General features: G+C 41.8%; 1 protein-coding gene across 5 annotated transcripts in view; it reads left to right on the top strand.

Annotated features, from left to right (window-relative positions):
• Positions 1 to 11,292, top strand: part of MOB3B (MOB kinase activator 3B) — a 119,084-nt gene extending 107,792 nt beyond the window's left edge. For all 5 annotated transcript variants that reach the window (XM_052778297.1, XM_052778294.1, XM_052778293.1 and 2 more), the window contains one exon: positions 6,242 to 11,292. In XM_052778297.1, the coding sequence (XP_052634257.1) occupies positions 6,242 to 6,271 (30 nt within the window). In that variant the 3' untranslated portion in view covers positions 6,272 to 11,292. The remainder of the gene's footprint in view (positions 1 to 6,241) is intronic.
• The last annotated feature ends 7,886 nt before the right edge of the window (positions 11,293 to 19,178 follow it).

The raw sequence follows: 19,178 nt of genomic DNA, 5'->3' as shown, positions 1-19,178 counted from the left end.
CTAGAATTATTATCAGGCTATCCTTAGCTTCAAAATAAAACCCTGAAGCCAATCAGATTGTAGGAGAGATTAATTTAGTCCTGTGCATCATGATAATTGAGACTCATTCAAGTGGAAGATGACCTGAAACCTAACAAAGGAAATACCCCAATGATCAATATGCCCATTGGATAGCAATTACCAGTCTGTAGGGTTTTTTCTGTCAATATACAGAGACAGGGGCAACTAAAGAAGTAAAGGAAATTTTTTTTAGTAACTTTTGAGAAAACAATTTTTAAATGAAGATTCAAGGTGTGGCTCTAACTAAAAAAGCCAGAAAAAAAAGGAGTTTTGCAGTTGAGTTAACTGTTACAAATCTAGCTTCAGCCTTCCTATCCTGGTCAATTAGCTGTCTGAATATAGATTAGTTGTACAGCACAGGATCGTAGACCGCACGATCTGTGCTATTCCATAGTAAACAGCCTCTTTTGTGACCAGGATACAAAGAGCCTTGTCCACATGATGATTATTTGTCAATTGTTGAAATCTTTGTGAAGAAAACAACAAAAGTGTTGCAGAAGTCATAGCCATTTGTGCTTTGAAGAGCAGTATGTAAAATGTTCTTTTAAACCTTTTGCTTCATCATCTACTTATTCTGTGAAGTGGCTCCATGGGTACATCACTGAGCCTCTCTGCATATATATGCGATTCCCCTTGGGTTTGGCTTGCTTTTCTGTCTGTGAGAGTAGGGAGGAGAAATGTATGTCCCAGTGATGCTTGTGTCTGCTCCAGCAGAGCCTTCTAATCATGAGCCACACATCACAAGGGTTGTTTGGGTATTGCCTTCCTGCCCAACATCGTGTATTTATTCACAGGATTGTTACACAGATATTAAGTTGCTTAACTGTGAGAATATGGTTAAGGCTGGGCAATGTTTTTTGGGGGGTTGCAGTGTTTGAAGACATGAGTACATGGCAGGCTACATGTGGAAGGTTGTTTTCTCTAAGTTGGTAAGTTGGGACAGGTGAATTGGGCATGGTGTCCATTGCTGGCATCTCCTTGCTGTCCACTGCTTGGCCAGGTCTTCCAAGCTGCTGGGTACCTCTGGGCAACATATCCCTGCCTGTCAGGAGGCAGTACTTTTTCTCTAATCACTTCTCTGCTGAGACACTTGCATCCACATCTTAAACCCTCACCATGCTTAAAACAGTTGTCAAAGGGCTAAAACAAGCTGTTGTCACATCATTCTTAGGCTTGCCAACTGACAGTAGGAGGTGAGGAGGGGGAATGGCAAGCCCTGCTCGGCTGCAGTTTGGGGAACTGGAAGTGAGGGTGGGACAGAGGCACTGAACGAGGATTCAGATCTTTAAAGCAGCCCTGGTTTTAGTGAAGGTGATTATTGCATTTATTAATTTTCTGGTGTTCTTATAGAATACTTTTATACTATTTATTCATGTCACTTCACCCACTTTCCCCTCAGCTTTTTCACAAGACCGACTGCAGACCCCTTGGTTCTATTAAATACTGGAAGAAAGGTGATGTCTGGTTTTTTTATGCCTTACATTTTGCCAACTCCGTATTTGACTCACGCAAGCATAGAAACACTAATTTCTTAGATGAACATGATTCTCTATTGGGGAACTCATTCTTCTTGTAACACATTCAAATTTGATCTGCATCTCCCCATAGGTAGATTTGTCTCGTTAAAAAGAGATTTCTTCAGCTACTTTTGCATGCTGTAAGATGTCAGATTTTTCCCATTCTTTTCCTACTTTATTTAAAGGTGAACTGTGGAGTGGAAATTAAAATAGTTAGGTATAGATTTATGTGCTGAATGTATCTGACATGTATGTTAGAGCAGTACGGAGGGGAGAGGACCAGACATCTAGCAGAGATAAAGATTGATTACCCTTTTAAGACTGTGTGTTGCTTTTTTCCCTTCTTCTGGGAAATCATGTTGGTATTCCCTGGAAAATGTTGAGGAATGCATCCTTCCATGAAATCACAAATGCTAACGCAATGGACAGATTTCTGGTGCTTATGAAGTGGCTTGTTAGCATTAACTCCAGCAAGTGAGGAAGTACTTTTAAGGACTTGACAAAGAATAGCAAATGTTTCTCTTTAAGTTACTTAGAAGTTAGTTCTGTGTTAAATTCTCCTCAGTGGCTGATCTGTGGGCACAACATACAGATAGGGTCCAGATTTTTCTGTTTTGTATTTTGGCTTTGAAAACCAGAATTTATTTCTGCCTTCATTTTTTGAGTTAACTGTGTAATCCAAAATTCAGAGCAAGAGCAAGTCAATGCAGTGATACAGAATAACGCTCTGGAATTTCTTGTAATTCATTTGCAAGAGGAAGCACATCTGGTATCAAAAGCTCTGGTATGGAGAGTTTCTGTTAACAATGTTTTGTGTGTTTAGTCAGCACAGAAAGACTTTGAAAGTTTTAAATATCTTTAAAAATGTTTGTGTTTGCCTGTCCCTGTCTCTGTGTCTGATTCTCTAACTTATCTGTCTAGCCTGTATATTTCATTTAATATCCAGCTGGGGCTGGGTATTGGTAGTACCTTAAGCCAAAGAGTCAGTGTTTCCAGTCTTCCTGCCTTCTCAGATGAGTCAGTCAACAGCTAGTTGTAATTTCCCATGTTTGGGAAGTACTCTTATGTGCTTTTAATTGGTAATTATTAGTCAAGAATATACCTCTACATATTTCCCAAATTAAAATGAACAGTAAAGTTTCAGAGAAGCACAAAACCAGTAAGTCTCAGGAAACACTGAAGAAGACTCAGCTTTGAGTTTGTGTTAAAGGCAGTGCTCACCTAAATGGCTGTGCACCACCAGAGTAACTAAGGAGCCAGATCTCTGATGAGGTTTGAGAGGGACTTCTCTGCTGAGTTAAGTAGAGTGGGACTGTGTGCTAAGTTCCCTGGTGCCCATCAGAATCAGTGAGAGATTTTCCAGCAGGCTCTGTGAAGAGCGGGTGATTAGTTTTTAAAGGTAAGTATCTCAGAGGGAGCATTTGGCAAGTAGGAGCATTTTGCTCTATAAAAGGCTCAGCAGTAGGCTATGCAGCACACAGCATGCCTCATGTTGCCGCCTGGCTGAGGTTGGACACTGTGAGTATGACCTTTCCTCTCATTCTCATCAGTATTTTAAGTGAAGCTAACTTTTTCTTTGCCAGCTTCCTAATTATATCAGTCTCTGAGAAAGCATTTCCTGTTTGTTTTTCTTCCCTATTGTAAATTCCTCTAAGAAAAAAACAGCTAGAAGTAGGTCACTCTCACAAAGCGTGTACCAATCCACTGTTTCAAGGATCAAGTTTTGGTGTTTTTTTTTAAAAAACACATCTAGTTCATTGTCATTGGCTGAAATCAGTAAAAGCTTAGGCACATATATGCAGGAATGCAATGTGACCATGTGTCTGTACTTCTGTGTCCCTCATTAACTGGTAACAATATAGGTCAATACAGAAAAAATTTCTGTGCATCAGAGATGATCACGTTTTGTAAGTTTTAAGTTTTTCTGACTTTACAACTTGGTGAGCATTTCCAAAACCAAAGCCAAGCAGGTGTTGGAACATAAGGCCTGTTAAGTAGAAGCAGGAAGAAAACTGCAGAGCCATTTGCAGCAACATCCTCCTGACAGGGCAGGGGGAATAGGGTTTAGCAGGGAGATAGTGGATGTAAGGGACTGTGAATATAACTGTATAACCACACAAAAATCCAGAAATGAAGGGAGGGAGAGGCTTGGGGAGAATTTGTATTACTATAAAAAATAAATTCTGCCTCTACAGAAAAGTTAGGAATGGCATGGTAGGTTTACATGTCATGACCCTTGAGCAGTGAAACACTCACAGCTGCCACCTAGCTGAAACTCACATGGCAAACTGGTTTAAAGCCCTCTAGTTTACATCTCATGCATAGATTATCTAGGCTTCTGTTCTTTCCTTTGCCTGGACACATTTATCGATGTCTAAACTCCTGCCTCTGATGCTATTTTTTTCTTTAAAGTAAGAATAGAGACGCATTTTGCATGTTGAGTATGTTGCTTATGATGTTTTATTATTCTGTTGAGAGGCAGTTTGCCACCCACTGCTCCCAAAGGAGGGTTACCATGTTTACAATGACTCCGATAGTGTCCACATTACTCTCTTCACTGCTTTTCTAACAGGATAGTAGCACAGTGTGGATGTGCAGACACTGAGTATGTGTAAATTTAGGGGTCTGTAAAGTTTAACGCTGCCTTGAGAAGCATTAGCACCCAATTAATCTTCAGATAAGGGAAATTAAAGAATTATTTAAAATCTGGAAAGAAAACACAGACTTTGGCAAGAAATACTCCCTTCCTGAGTGTGTTTTAGCTCCTTTCTGCTTGTGGCAGATTTTGCTGAGGAAGGTGCTGAACAGTCTCCGCAACGCATGTGCCTCCTCAGGCGGTAGCAAAAAGCCTGGCACCACCGTATGGACGCAGCTTGGAGTGCAGCTGGGGAGCGGCCAGGGCAGCAGCTGGCATCCTCGGCTGGGAAAAACAGCTTTGGAAACGGTGTCGGGCCCTGTCAGTGAAACTTCTGCATGGTGTCAAACCACATCAGGGCTTGTGGCCCCTGCCCTGCCCTGCCCTGCCTGGGAAGAGCTTCCTGAGGGCTTCAGATCAAACTGCGTGCTGCTGGATTTTACCAGCTTCTAGATGACTACTTTGGTCAGAGCTAGTTATCATGGTGTTGGTGTAGTAGTAAATTAAATGCTGCTCTTCAGTATTTCCTAGCATAGTTGCTTTTTCTGATCTCTCAAAAAAAGAAGAAGGAGAGGCATTTTGTATATGCTTGTGTATAAAACAGTAGGAAGCTGTCCAACAGTGTGCTGAATTATGTTAAATTCTGCATTTGGTGTTTGTTGCTCTGAAGGAATAAGCCTAATTGCAGCTGTTTCAAAGGAAAACAAACCCCCCCCCCCCCAAAAAAAACCCCAACCCAAAACATTTAAGGAGAAAAAGAGACAGATTTTTCCATGAACATTCACCTTTGTCACCTTCAACAAATTAGAGGAAAGGAAAAGCAACTGCTAGTTCAGATTACTGTATGGATCACCGTGGAGATCACACATTACTGTATAAATTATTATTCTAATTACCATTGTCTTTATAACAGCTGCAAATGACAATATTCCATTCTGTTACATGCATGACAGCAAAATAACAAGTGATGCCAGGCAGTTTATGAATCAACAAGAAATGAAAACTAATTAAAGCTCTGGAAGGGGAAAGAAGTCCTACAGTTCTGCGTAGGATTCTAGGTGGAGAAAAGATATGTTAAGCACAGAGTAAGATACAGTTACAAGACTGTCAGGAAGCCCTTTAAGTTAGATACTAATGATCTTATAAATTATAACAAATTATTCAAGCAAGCTAAGAAGATTTTTAGAAATTCCTGATAACTTGGTAAATCTAAATGGATTTTCCAAGGGAAATTCTGTACAGTCTGGAGACACTATGAAAGAGGACCTAAAGCGACAACCTGCACAACTATGACGACCCTTAGATGTGGCAACCCTTCAGCCTTGGCAGCAAATGGCACACATTTATGTGATGTATGTGGATGGCAGTTGGACAGACCATCTGATACATCTTTGAAGAAAATCTGCTGAAAAATACGAAGAGTTTTATAGAATGGGGCAGCCAGTTGGGGCAGACAGTTATCAGAGAGTTTGTATCAGAGTGCCTGTAAATCAGATCAATTAAATCCTGTATGGATCCCAAACCCCAGTTCCTAATGGAGTCTATGAATGCTCCAAGACCCCATCCTAGAGACAAATGCCTCAGCTCTGGTCAAGTGTTAAAGAAGATTTGTGTCTGTGTACCCTTTGTGTCCACGTGTAGGCAGAAGTAACTACACAAAGAATGTATCTCCACATTTCCTGTTGGCTGCAGGTTCAATGGCAATGATTGGAATCCTTTTTCTTATATTAAATTAAAAGGTTTCTTGCTTTTGCAGGTGATGTATTTCTTTTTTGGGGGATGCAAAACCATTTACCTGACATGGCTAGGGAATTAGTAGGGTATTAAAGCTGTCAAAAATGACAACATGCTGCATGCTAATTGCCAGTTATGTTCATTGTCCTTGAAAGTGACAGAGAGGAGCAGATCCATGGTGGCATATAAAACAGTGTGAATTTGCAGAGATGCAGAATTGTTTCCTGGGAAGAGGTGTGTGCACACTTTACAACAAATGCCATTTGCTTTTTAATCTCCCCTTCTTGTTTTACAGAAAGAGATGACAACCAGGATGTGTCACTAAAAAGCTATCCACTGAAGAAAAGCAAGGTCCAATTTCCTTCTTACTGCAGAGTTCAAGAACGTTGACAGCCCCCATGGACTGAGCCTGCTTGTTAATCCATGAAAGCAGGAAAGTTGGGAACCAAAGTTACTTTCACACACGCTTCCCACCACTGTCAGTGTTCTTAACACTGAATATGCTGCTAGGAAGCTCATCTGAGCGACATGGATTATTGAGGCAAAGAAGAATCAATTTCATATTAGTTCTAGCTCCTTCATTAGGGACAAGAACCTCTTCAGCCATGAATGATGACAGACTGTGCTCCTGCTGCTAAAGCTTTACTGAAATTCAGGTCCCTGGGCTGACCTCCAGATTAGTTGTTTTGAAACGAAACTGTATTGTTAGCTGCAATGTTGTTTTCTTTTTCTTTTGTTTCTTGGTATGTGCTTTGTTTTGTAAGTGCAGCAGAATATTAAGATGGTCTGGAATCGCAGAAGACTTTTAGTCTTTAATGCCCCCCCACCCTTCACCAGGCCACCTAAGGCTTGGCCACCATTCCCAAATGCCAGCAAGCCTTGTGTTTCCAGGAACACAGCCCTGTCCTTCAGTTGATCAGGCAGTTTGTGCTTCATTGTGGCTCATAATTGGGTGACAGTGGGACAGCCTGATCTCAATTAGATGAGTAGGAATCCAGATATAGCTCTGCAGTGTTGAAGTCTTCCCTTTGAATTCATACTGTGACTGACAGCAAATCTGCTCAGTAGCTCTACGTTACATAAAAAAGCAGCTATAGTCAGCATTTTCCTGAAGTACTCTCTGAAGTACACCAATCTGTCATGTAACTTGATATCCTCCCATCCTCTTAGATAAAAGGATCCCTCTCATTCACCTTAAAGTTTCATCTTTTCAGGGAAGAAGAAATTTAACTTTAATAACTGGGAGGAATATACAGTACAGGTGAGTAATATAAAGGTTAGAGCAGGAGGGACTAAGTGAAGGTCTCAGTTGCATCTAAACAGTGTCCAGCAGTGTGGCTTGCTTTCTACACTGGACTAACACAAAATTTTTTTCCAGTACTCAGTCCAATTTAACACATGTATGGACAGCTTGGAAGGATCCATTGCAGTAAATCAAGTCTTCTATGCCAAATATGTCCTGCTAAGAGGCTTTCTTCTACAAAGAAAACTAAAGCAATAGTTAACAGAGAGATCACAAGAGAGATACAGCTGAATAAATGGGAGTCAAGTGGAATACAGCTATATATTCTGTGCCTTCTAATGAATTTTGCACCCTTGTATTATTGTGAAAGATTACTCCTTCCTGAGTAAGTGCTGAACCCCATTGCTGCCTTCTCAAGTGAGTTAGGTATGTTTACATCTTCTGAGACAGTATCAGAAGCAAATCTCATAGAGTATCCAGTGATTGGAACATTCAAAATAGAGGGGTGGCAGACACTAAAGAATAACAGCAAACCTTTTCTAGCTCATGTGGTGGTACATTCTGGTTTGCTTGCCTGCTGCTTAAAATAGGGCTTGTAAATGTTAGTGATCATGTCCTTGCTGGGACAAAGGGCTTTTGTCTGTGAACATTCAGTGTAACTTGTGGAGGCTTTTCTGCATCTTTAGAATTATGCAAGCAGCATTATCCTTTGCTTTCAAGGGGGTGGGCTGAAGTGTTCCTACCTCCTTCGGTGGTCTTTGCAATCACGTTAATTCTTTGGGGATTGGAATGCACACACAGATAATTTCTGGCCTGCTAGCACTTTTGCAGGATATAACTAGCTTGTGGAATTCATTGCCACAGCTAATGCTGAGCTTAGTTGCCTTATTTTAAAGAAGATGAGAAATGTTACATCTTTGGAAGAAGGTACATGGTACATGTGGATCACAACTGCCTGGAATTACAACATCAATTGCATACAAAAGGGTTTCTTGTACTCCTCCAAAGGGACTGGGCTGTTGCACTCTTGGAGATGGAGCTGTAGCCGATACAGTGCTCTTGAATTTCACTGCGGTCAGTTGCCATTTGGGCGGTACTGCAGTGCTATATTTTAAAGATTAACATGAAGATGCAAATGCGTGGAATTTTGTGCATAAAGATCAAAGTCACTACATATATTGAAAAACATGGTATTTTATGCATAAAATAATTTATTCTTCATTTTATTACACTACTTACCATACGCTGTTTAAGTCTATTCACTGTAGCTCAGTCTGAAGATGAAGAATTTGTTCCCATTTACTTTGAATTATTTTTGAATAACCTTTTTGTGAATGCAAAACTTACCTGTTGGAGTATTTTCCTTTCTCTAAAACTGTTTTTCATAAACTCTTGTGTTTCCTTTTCTAGTACAGCACACTGTATGAAGCAAAGGAGGGAAATGCAGAGTTGAAACCTAGAGGTTTTGTGTTTGACCTGGCCACAATTCCTGTAATGGGAAAAACCTATTACAACCCAGGAGCTGCACCAGCCACAAAGAAGTGCAAAATGTACTTGGTTTGGTTGCTTATTCTGCTGGGAAGAACATGGAATTTGCTAGGTGATGAAATAAACTTCGTCCAAATGGCAGGGCTTGGCCTTCAGCTGAGTATCTCGCAACAGGTACTCTTGCTTCCACTGCAGAGGTATTCAGCCACGGCCCAGCTATCTCAGGCCATGGGCCATTTCTCCTTTTCCTGTGCCTGGTATTTGATATCCCAATAAGAATGATGTCTGGAATGTGGCATCACTACATCAAAGTGTCGTATTATCCTTTCCCATAGGAGAGGGGCAGCGTCCTCTTGGATCTTGTGCTCAAGGATTCCAGCTTCATCAGTAATTTGCTTGGGGTCACATCTGGACAGAATCATGGGTTTGTTGTTAATTGAGGGTCCTGGTTTATGTGATTCCTCAGGATATGTAATGAGAACTGAGTTTAAACATGATTGTATGCAGAGGCGCCCTTTTCACCTACTGAGAAAAACTTTCTACCTGATCTTACCAATTATGTGTGTTCCTCATCATTCCAGCATTTCATATGGTTCTGGGATTTGGCGGGGAAGGGGTTGTTTGGGTTTGTTGTTTTGGGTTTTTTTAATCACCTTTCTAGTCTTTCAATCAGGTCTTGTTTTTCTTGCCTAAAACCCAATTTTTTTTAGTCTGCTACTTATCTTAAGAGATGCTGTTAAGTGTTAAGCTTCAAGGCACTATGAGATGGATCACTTCAGCTGACTGAGACCACAGGCACCTTTACTTCAGGGTGTGAAAGGATCCTGTGATACCAAAATTGCCTTCAGCGATTAAAGACTTAATAGCTTTCATTTCTCTCTAATAAGTGATTTTGTAATGAACTTCTACTTTGTGTGAACATAGACTAGTGCCGCTGTAGTGACAAATGTAACATGAAACAAATCTTAACATAACCTCCCTTAGGTTTTATGAAGGGTCTATCAGGGTCTATCAAAGGGGGTTTTTTTACTGATACACAGGAGTGAAATCGATGATTTCCATCAGATTTGAGAGAAGTTGGGTACTTAGGAAAACTTGAGTTTTCTCCAAGCACTCAAGCTCTACGCAGCAAAACTTACACCAGACAAGGTATTTGATTCTCCTGACCAATGGATTCATTAAGAACAAGGCAGGGAAAGGGGAAGAAAACAGTTAACGTGTAACTCTCTGGGGACCTACAGACAGCTACCCAAGACGTGCAGAAACCTAAGGGGTGAACGTTGTCCCAGTGATCACGTGCAGGAAAACTCACTGGGCCTCTCTGGAGAGGACACAGAGAACGGTACCCTTGGGGAGCCACTGTTACCAAGTCTCTATTAACAATAGACTAAAATGGTCTTTTAGCACCTTTGTACTTTGGGCTGAATAAATTACCAATTCTGGAGCCCTCTCACAAAAAGCCATTCCTTCCTTTTGCTTTTTACCTTTTCTGCATGTTCTTCAGGTTTCTTACATTTTCTGGAAGTGAAGTCTCAGAGCTGGCCTTCTGCCTTTTGATCTTCTTTACGCTTTCCCAAGGACAATGTTCTTGCAAAAAGTAGCTTTTTCACCTCTCTCTCTGCCTCCAGAAAGGATACCTCTCAACTACACCCTCTGAGGAGAGACCTCCAAGGGTTGGCTTTGCATTATCTCTTCAGAAGAGCAGAAGCAAGAGAGCAGGAGGTACCTGCAAGCACTGCAAAACAGGATGCACTATGTATAAAACAGTAATATGCTTGCTATTATATAACATGCTTTAAGTGCTTTAGAAAGGGGATAACACTGGGGCACCCAGTACAGACAAGTGGTCAGTGTTTAGACATTTTTTCCTATATATTGGAAGAAACTAAAGACATTTTTAATAATTATGGAGACTATTCCAAGGGCAAAGCAAGCCAAATCAGTAATAAGAACCTGGTAGTGGTATACTTTTAAATCTAAAATGATCAACCTTGATTTTCATGTATTTCTTGCTAAATAGAGAGGCAGTGTTGTTCAAGGTTTAGCCAAATATGTTGGAGGTATTAAAGTAGTTGTTTCTTTTCTGTTTTAATAAGTTTTACTATTTTAAAGACAGATATAATATAATAAAGAGTTATAATAATATTCTCCCAGGGAAAAAACAAATTACTTCTCCAGTCTAATACATACATGCGCGTGCATGTGTGTGCACACATATATATATATACACACACACACACATTTGGTGGGGATATGGATATGGAAGTATCAGTGTGTGCATATCTACACTACCTGCTCTTCCCCACAGAATACATTTTTTTATTTTTATAATTTTTAAGGGGGATGCATCTTTCTAAGAAATAAGTGGTTGATTCCTTTTCCTCCTCCATGCATCAGTGCTGTTTGATATGTTAATTTTTTTTAATAATGTCAGATGTGTCTTAGGCTCTTTTAGTTCTGTTTGTTATTACATGGTGGTTCAACTGCATGGGCAGAGAGACTGACACTAACTGTTGTACTTATTAAAAGAAAAGGAAAGATTACTTTTCAAATCAATCCTAGTGGATGAAGCGATGAAATCCAAATATGAATAAAAGAAACATAACCTTGCAGAAGTGTTGTGAAGTTGTTTGGGATGTAATTCTTCAGCAAAAGAAATGCATATGGTTTTCTTACTGTGGGGTAGAGTCTCCCAGCAGGCTCACAGGACTTAGAGGTGAGTGAGATCCATCACTACCAATGCACCAAATTCCTCACAGCCTTCCTGGCACTGATGCGACATCAAGAAAAATTAACCAACTGTCATGCTAATGAAAACTAGCCAGGTTCTCACTAACACCAGTGGGATTGGACTAGCCATTCAAGTAGCCCTTCCTTAGCTAAGCTGGCCTGCTAGTTCTTGCCTGTCAGTTCTTTGAGCTTGGGTAAGTCATGTATTTCATCATGTTCTTCAGCTGGTTCCTGATGGGACGCTCCAAGCCAGGAGGGACGTCTAAGTAGCACCAAGCCAGTTAGTTCAAGGCAAAGTTTCATCTCCTAAAAACAGAACTAAAGAACTTTGGTTAGAATTTGACTGCCACAGAAGGAAATTAAGGTCTAATGGGATGACAGAAACTACCTCCAGCATATGGGCATTGGACTATTTCTTTTTCCTTTGGCCTGATTCCTAAACCATATATAACCATATTTATATATGCACTATTATATATAAAGCTACTGTGTACTGAATACGAGTTAGTTACAGAGCTTGAGGGGAGCAGGAGCATAGGGGTTAAGAATGGCTGTCAGCTGTGTTGAGACAGCACCAAGGAGAAGTAGGGGTGATGCTGGACTTTGGGTGTCTCTGATGGTGGGGAGGAGCTGCAGATTAGAGATGCTGGGACTAATGGAGTAACTGGAAAACAGCTGCTGAGAGAAGCGAAGGAATTTGGCAGAGCTGAAAGAAGCCCAATGGCAAGGGTAGCAGGAGTGTTCTCAGGGTTGCATGTGCATATTGGTACACCAGAGGGCTGTGCCACCAGTCAGAGGGCCCTCAATATGTTGGAGAAAAAAGCCAGCAGGAAACTCATGAAGTTTAATAAAGGGAAATGCAAAGTCCTGCACTTGGTGAGGAACAGCCTCAGGCACCAGTACGTGCTGGGGGCCACCCAGCTGGAAAGCAGCTGGGCAGGGAAGGACCTGGCGGTCCTGGTGAACACCAAGCTGACCATGACCCACCAATCTGCTGTCATGGCCAACAAGGCCAACAGCCTCCTGGGCTGCATTAGGAGCAGTCTTAACAGCAGGTCAAGGGCTGATCCTTTCCCCATGCTCAGCCCTGGCAATACATGATTGGAGTGCTGCGTTCAGAACTGGGCTCACCAATACAAGAGGTGGTACAGACTGGAGCAAGTGCAGAAAAGGGCCACAAGGATGATGAATGGGCTGGAGCATCTCTCGTACAAGGAGAGGCGGAAGGAGGTGGGACTGCTTACCTTGGAGAAAGCCCATGGGGGTATTCGATGGGGTGAGTGAAGAAGACAGTCAGACTCTTCTCAGTGGTGGTATCCAATGACAGAAGCAATGGAAACAAACTCCTGTTGAACAGGAAACTCCTGTTAAACATAAGGAAAACCTTTTTCTCTGTGAGGGTGTTCAAACACTGGAGCAGGTTGCCCAGAGGAGTTTTGGGGTCTCCATCCTTGGAGATACTAAAAAAGCCAACTGGACACAACCCTGAGAAACCTGATCAAAGTGACCCTACTCTGAGTATGGGGCTGGACTAGCAACCTCCAGCAGTGCCTCCAATCCTGTGGTGTGGTGAGCCTGCGATTACAGCAGCATATGTAGGTTCTTTAGCAGCAATGAAACTCTTTAGACTGCCATTGTCAATTTCCCTGTCTAGGCCCAAAGAGACCTACGCTGTCAGGGGAAAGAGCTGCAGTAAACTCTTCCCTCTCCAGCTTTGCTATGTGCCTCCCTCTTTTTCCCTAGCCTGACTCCATAGAGCAATGAAAGCTGTAGAGCAAGTGGAAGGCACCTCCTGAATCAGCTGAGGAGCGAAGCAGCAGGGGAGAAGTGAGACTGGCTGTTATATCCCACACACCCTGCTACACTGGAGAAGTCGTCTCAGCTGTGTCATTGCCACTGGAATTCGGATGATGATTGCTTGCTGCTGCACAATATGATTGAAGCAGGATTCAGCTTCCCTTTTCTGTTCCATACTGCTCTTCACAGTCCTCAGAGCTGGCATAAAATAAAAGTGGGGCAAACCCAGCAGGCGAGATGGTGAAAACCAAACAGATCTGCCTGATTAAAAAAATAGTTCTGACATACAACAGATGGACCTCATGATTTGAGCCCTTGGATTGTATTTAATTTGTCACAGCAATTAGAGCAATTTAAGTAAATTGGCTGGTCATCTGAAGGCATCACCCACCAGGTGCATGCATTTTGGTAAGTGGAGCCATTCTGGCACCATTAGTAGCAGAGTAAAAGCCACACATTACTCAAACCCCTAAAAGCCATACTGTAGGTAATTACTAACCATTCACTAATAAATGTGGCACAAGGGGTAGCAGTAGTTAGGAGGGAAGGTGGCATCTCATTGCATAATCAGTAACTCAAGCCCATCTCCTGCTGTAAGCCAAATTATATCATATTCTAGCAGTCAGACGAGAAGAAAACCCACAATACAAAACCAAAAATAGACCATTCTAAAATTTGGCATTTGTATTGTATCAGCATGAGTTGTGTCATGGAGTCCTCCTAGAGTGCTGCAAAATCTTGTCAGCCTAGTCAGCTCTGCAAATCAGGGTGCTTTTTGTTTTAGTTCTGTGTTAAGCACCTGTCATGTTACTTTCTGCATTAAAATGGGCAACATCTATCAGCTGGCAGTGCTAGTATGTGCCGTTGCTCTTCATAGCAAGAGGCTGACTTCTAAGAAGTGGTATTGCTCTCACCTAGCAAGTGAGGGAAACGGTTTGCTGAATGCACCTACCTTCATGTGGTTGGAGCAATAAAAGTGGCTGGGAACCCACTGAACTTAGCTGCATCTTTCACTGCTGCTAGCCTCTGGGTCAGTGGTGCTGTCATTTTAGACAAATCATCTAGCTATTTGTTTTCTACCCAATGGCATCTGTATTCATGAGGGAAAAGAGAGTCAGTGGATGGAGTGATAGTAACAGAATTCAGGCCCAGGTTTGGAAGACCTCCTCAGTCTGCAGATAGGTCTCAAGTCAGCTGTGAGTGATTGTCCAAGCTTTGTGCTGGCATGCTGCACTGGAGTGTATTTCACTCACAGTCCCTGAGTCTTTCAGGCTCTCCTGGGCTCAAGCTGTAAGAATCATCATATGTTTCCAGAAGTTGTTCTTTTCTGCTCCCAACAGACAAGTGCTTAGTAACCTAAGTTGCATGTGCACTTTATACTATGTTAACAGAAAAAAGAAAACCAAACCACCACCTGTTTTGGCTTTCTGAGACTTTTTCCTAGCAAATGATCAGAGAAATATGCTAACAGTACAGTCTAGTAATTCTCACACTTACCAGTAGTTTCAGTGACACACATATGTAAGACCTGCACAGTTAAGCCCAAGAACTAAGTCACCAGCCCTCCCAGTTGCCACCATAATAACCATATTAATACTATGCCCAATTAATCCGCCTACTTACTTGCTTAATTTTTAAGTAGCTATGACATGATCAAGTGTGAGAGAAATAGTATATACTGGGTGACACTCTTCAAGGAGAAAACCCCCCAAATCCTGATCATCTAATGCATTGCATTTATGCTTCTCAAACTGGGTTGTATACAACAAATTTCTGAGCTGTTATATATAGCCTGAGAAGCAGAGCTGGTTTCCTTAGTAAGCAAGTTTCACTGACAGGACATCCTTCATTAAGTGTTCCTGTGCTAGATTTTCCTAGCAGAAAAAAAATCAGTGCAAGAAAAGAAAATTACACAAACACTGTATTCTTTTGTTTTAGTGGTGGTGTTTGGAGCCCATCCATCAGCCAACTTGCTGGTAATGTATTTCTATGCTGATCATCCAAGGCGCTGAAATCAGACTTGCCTAGCCTATGTTTCTAGCTCTGAGTTACTTGGACATGACATACAGTTATAAAAACTGGAGAAAGGTTAGGCTAAAGGAAGAGGCTGAGTTGATTCAAAAGACTCAGCTTGTAAGTGGCACTTACGTGTCACTAGTGTACGATTCTGAGCTTTGTGATGTGTGGCTGACCCTCAAAATGTCTATTCCAAGTAACGCATAGAAAATTGAATTTTACTGATAGATGAACGCTTGAGTGCCTCTCAGGGTTCCCATCTCAGACAACCTGAATGCTCCTGCAGATGAGCAGGAACTGTGGTAAAGCTGCTACCTTAGTCTGACACAGCATTTTGTTGCTATTAGCTAATATTTCACAAGCTGATTTCATGCGATGGACCTACATCAATCATTCTTTACACCAGCCCATTGGAAAAAACAATTCCAAAATACAAAGTACAGCAGAGAAGAAACATACCTTAGCAAAGAAAAAAAAACCCCCAACAAAACAACCTGAGACGTTTATGCTGCAGGCCTGGAGAGTGATGTCAAAGGCCAGCCTGTACTGCTGTTTTTGACACTGCCACTTCAGGTGCTGGGAAACACAGTGTCTTCAGTTTGTTACTTCTGATTTGTGGGCTCTTGCATTTCCACAAGTTGTCATGATGCAAACTCATCTCTGAAAAGTGATCAAACTACTGGAACTGGAACATAACAAAACTCAAAATTCGCACCTGAGTTCGAACAAATGTCTGAAAATTTGACCACTATAAAGCAATTGGTATAAAAGCCTTACTGCAGCAGCTCACTTGTTAACAGACTGGAATAACAAATGGGACTAAACTTAATTGCCATTTCCTGTTCTTAGTTTGGAGGTGGTTTTGCAGGATTCAAAGTGGACCTGATGCATTCATTCAAAACTCTTAATTGTTCTAACAGGTTGGCTGTTCCCTGAGGGTCTGTGGCCCAGCCAGAGGCTCATTATTAGATCCAGCCAGGGTACGTGCCACATTCAGAAGGCTGAAAAAAGCTTCTGCTCTGCTCAAAAGGAATGAGAGACGTAGAGCAGAGCAAGTGGCAGCATGAGTGAGTAAAGGAGAAAGCTTTTTGTTTGAACCAATAAAAGAATAAAAGACCATAAAAAGAGCTAAGTATGGTATTTAACTTTTCCTAGTGAAGTAGCTGGAAACTGTTACTGATTACTTTTTTTTCAAGTGGAAGATCTGAAATAGTATTTTTTCTATTCTTCTAATTCCTATGTGAATGTACAAATTTCAGCTGTTGCCCAAGTACTTCTATGTTTAAATAAAATGAAATCGGAATGTCCCTTCTGTAGTGCTTTTGACTGTCCAGACATCAAGCACTTCAGGTTGGGTTTTCTTAGATTTTGTTTTGGTTTGGTTTTGTTTTTTAAGTGTCTATGCTGCAGTGCCTCTGGCCGCCTGTTCTGAGCCTAGGGTGATGTGAAAAAACTGAGGAAATGTTCAAATCCTTCTATCTTGTTCTTTCTGTAGGCTAAAGTCACCAAGCCTTTTTCTTGGTTGTCAAACCCAAGTTCATACAAATAAATTCCTAAAATCCTCCTCAGAGTAAAGCTATGGCAAGGAATCAGCATGCTAGAAATAGCACTAGAGCTGCTAGTGCTTAATGCTGCTGTGTAATCACTATATAGCTTTTTAGTTTTGATACGGAAAAAGCTGTATTTTCTTTCAAAGTGAAATGCAATATACTATGGTTGCAGATTTTTAACTAAAAATCTAATTCTGTGATTGATGAGCAGAATGAAATAGACCTAAGAGTTTTCTGAGCAGAAATTAGTTCATAGATTAGTATGAAGTTCATCACTTTATATTCTGTTCTGGGGTTTTGATTTCTTCTTTGGCTTTGGAGGGTTTGGTTGGGGGTTTTCCTTGTGTGTGTGTTTGTGGGTTTTTTTGTTAGTCCTTCTCTGGTACTTGTTTGGGGGAAAAGCAAGTAAGGAAGTCATAGAAAATTACACCATTTGGCCCAAGAACATCCTCCACAGGCAGGAGGTACTATCAGTTCTGGTGAACATTCAACTGATCCCCTTCTGGAGCACTCAACGAGGGCAAAGAGAGGAAGAGATAGTCCTAAATGGAGTATATATTTAAGTGTGCAAAGTAATGCATTTTCAAAGGCCATGACAGCAAATTAACAAGATGGATCTCATTAACTTTGCTCCTGTGGCAATGCTTACTCATTAAGATAGCAGGCAGTATAATTATTTCTTGAAAATGGAAGAGGTTCTGTGATCTATGGTAAAAGGACAAAAGCAAGTAATAGACAATTAGGTTGTTGTAGATCAATTGCAAGACAGCTAAGAACTAGTATCCTGAAATTAAACCTGTTATCGATCATCTGTATAATACAGATGTACACATATCTCTTAATTTCCTCTGTATGGAAGCAAAATACATACATAACCAATCTGGATAATATCAGTGTCCTGTTGTTAAAGTTGGCAGGTGGTTTAGCCCATGTAAAAAAAAATGTCAGTTTTGAAAATAATTCTGGACATCTTTAATTAAGGGACAATTTAAATCTGTTGTTGTACTACTTCAAGAAGAGACCTAAATCGCACATCTGCTCCTTTTGATATCAGTACCTTCTGCAAGCAAACAACAGGTACCTCAGAGTCCACTTTGTGACTACTGTCATTTACTGTTTGCCTGGTACTCTGACTTGGCTGACCTCAATACTGCAACAGCATTATTGTAATAATTAGTACATGCTACACTAAGAAGCTCAATCATGTTCCTTTAGCTTCAGTTATGGCAGATCAGATGCGCGGTGATATTGCCCATGTTCTCCAGCAAGTCAGTAATTTAAACATCAGTGAAGATGCTTATACAGGTTATTTTACCATGCATTTGCAGGAGATGTTACACTCCGGGCCTCCCTGGCAGCATCACTCCATATCCATGAGGAGGAATGTGGAGAGTACTAGTCTGGGGGCTGGACATCCGTGTCTCCACAATGTCCAAGCTCCCGTCAAGGAGCAACTCCCCCCTACAGCAGGCCAGGTCAGCAGATGGGACACCCATCCTGTAGCAGAGAGTGTCTCACACTTCCTCCTGGTGCTGCTGCAGAGCTCAGGCTCTGCTGGCTTGCCTGCTTCATTGGACACAGATCTGACTCCCTCCCCTGTTGTTAGGACACTGAACCTGCTCTGTAACTGAAGATATACAGATGGTACAGGAGTAGTCCTCCTGGTGCAAGAAGTGACCAGCTCCCAGCCTTCACCATAGAGGGAGTCTCCATCTTCCAGCTTGATAAGCACAGACTCTGCCTGCCCCTCCTTTGGGACAACTGAGGTGTTCAGGCTCTTGTTTGGACATGGCCCTGTTAAGCTCTTTCTTGATGGATCTGAGACTGTGCAGCCTGTTGACCTTCTCTTGCTGCTCCTTTACTTGGCAACGGAGAACCTCAAACAGTGCACACAACCTCTGTGAGCAAGGGCACCATCACCCTCATCCTGGCCTCAGTGAGGCCCCAGTCCTCTGCACTGCCTTCCACCCCACACCTGGAGACCTGCGTCCTCCTGTGGAAGTCCCATCTCGGTCAAGATCAGGAGCAGTTGCTCCAGTGGGTTCTTGAGACTGTGACCACTGTTGCTGAGCACACATGCACAGCTCCCAGCAGAGTTCCTGCCTTCTTCTGCACAAAGTGTTGTGCAAACTGCTGGGCCTCTGGGCTCCCTCTGTGAGCTGTGCCTATTAAATTAAAGTGTTGAAAGAGCATCACACTGATTCCAAGGCAACTTGTAGTGTAAATGGGAAGAATAAGTTGAAGCTAATATCTTTGGTTTAAACATTGGCTTGTTTGGTTTGTTTGTTCTTTTTTCCCCCTCCTCCTCTATGTTCATCATCACCTTTTTCTTCCATTCAAGTTTCATCCGCCCCACAGCAGCAATACAAGGAGGATAAGGAGTACTCCTCCAGTTTGGTGACACAACA

This window comes from Harpia harpyja, chromosome Z, assembly GCF_026419915.1.
Source record: "Harpia harpyja isolate bHarHar1 chromosome Z, bHarHar1 primary haplotype, whole genome shotgun sequence".
NCBI classification, from domain to species: Eukaryota; Metazoa; Chordata; class Aves; order Accipitriformes; family Accipitridae; genus Harpia; species Harpia harpyja.
Note: the sequence above shows the minus strand (reverse complement) of the source record. Positions and strands in the feature narration are given on the sequence as shown.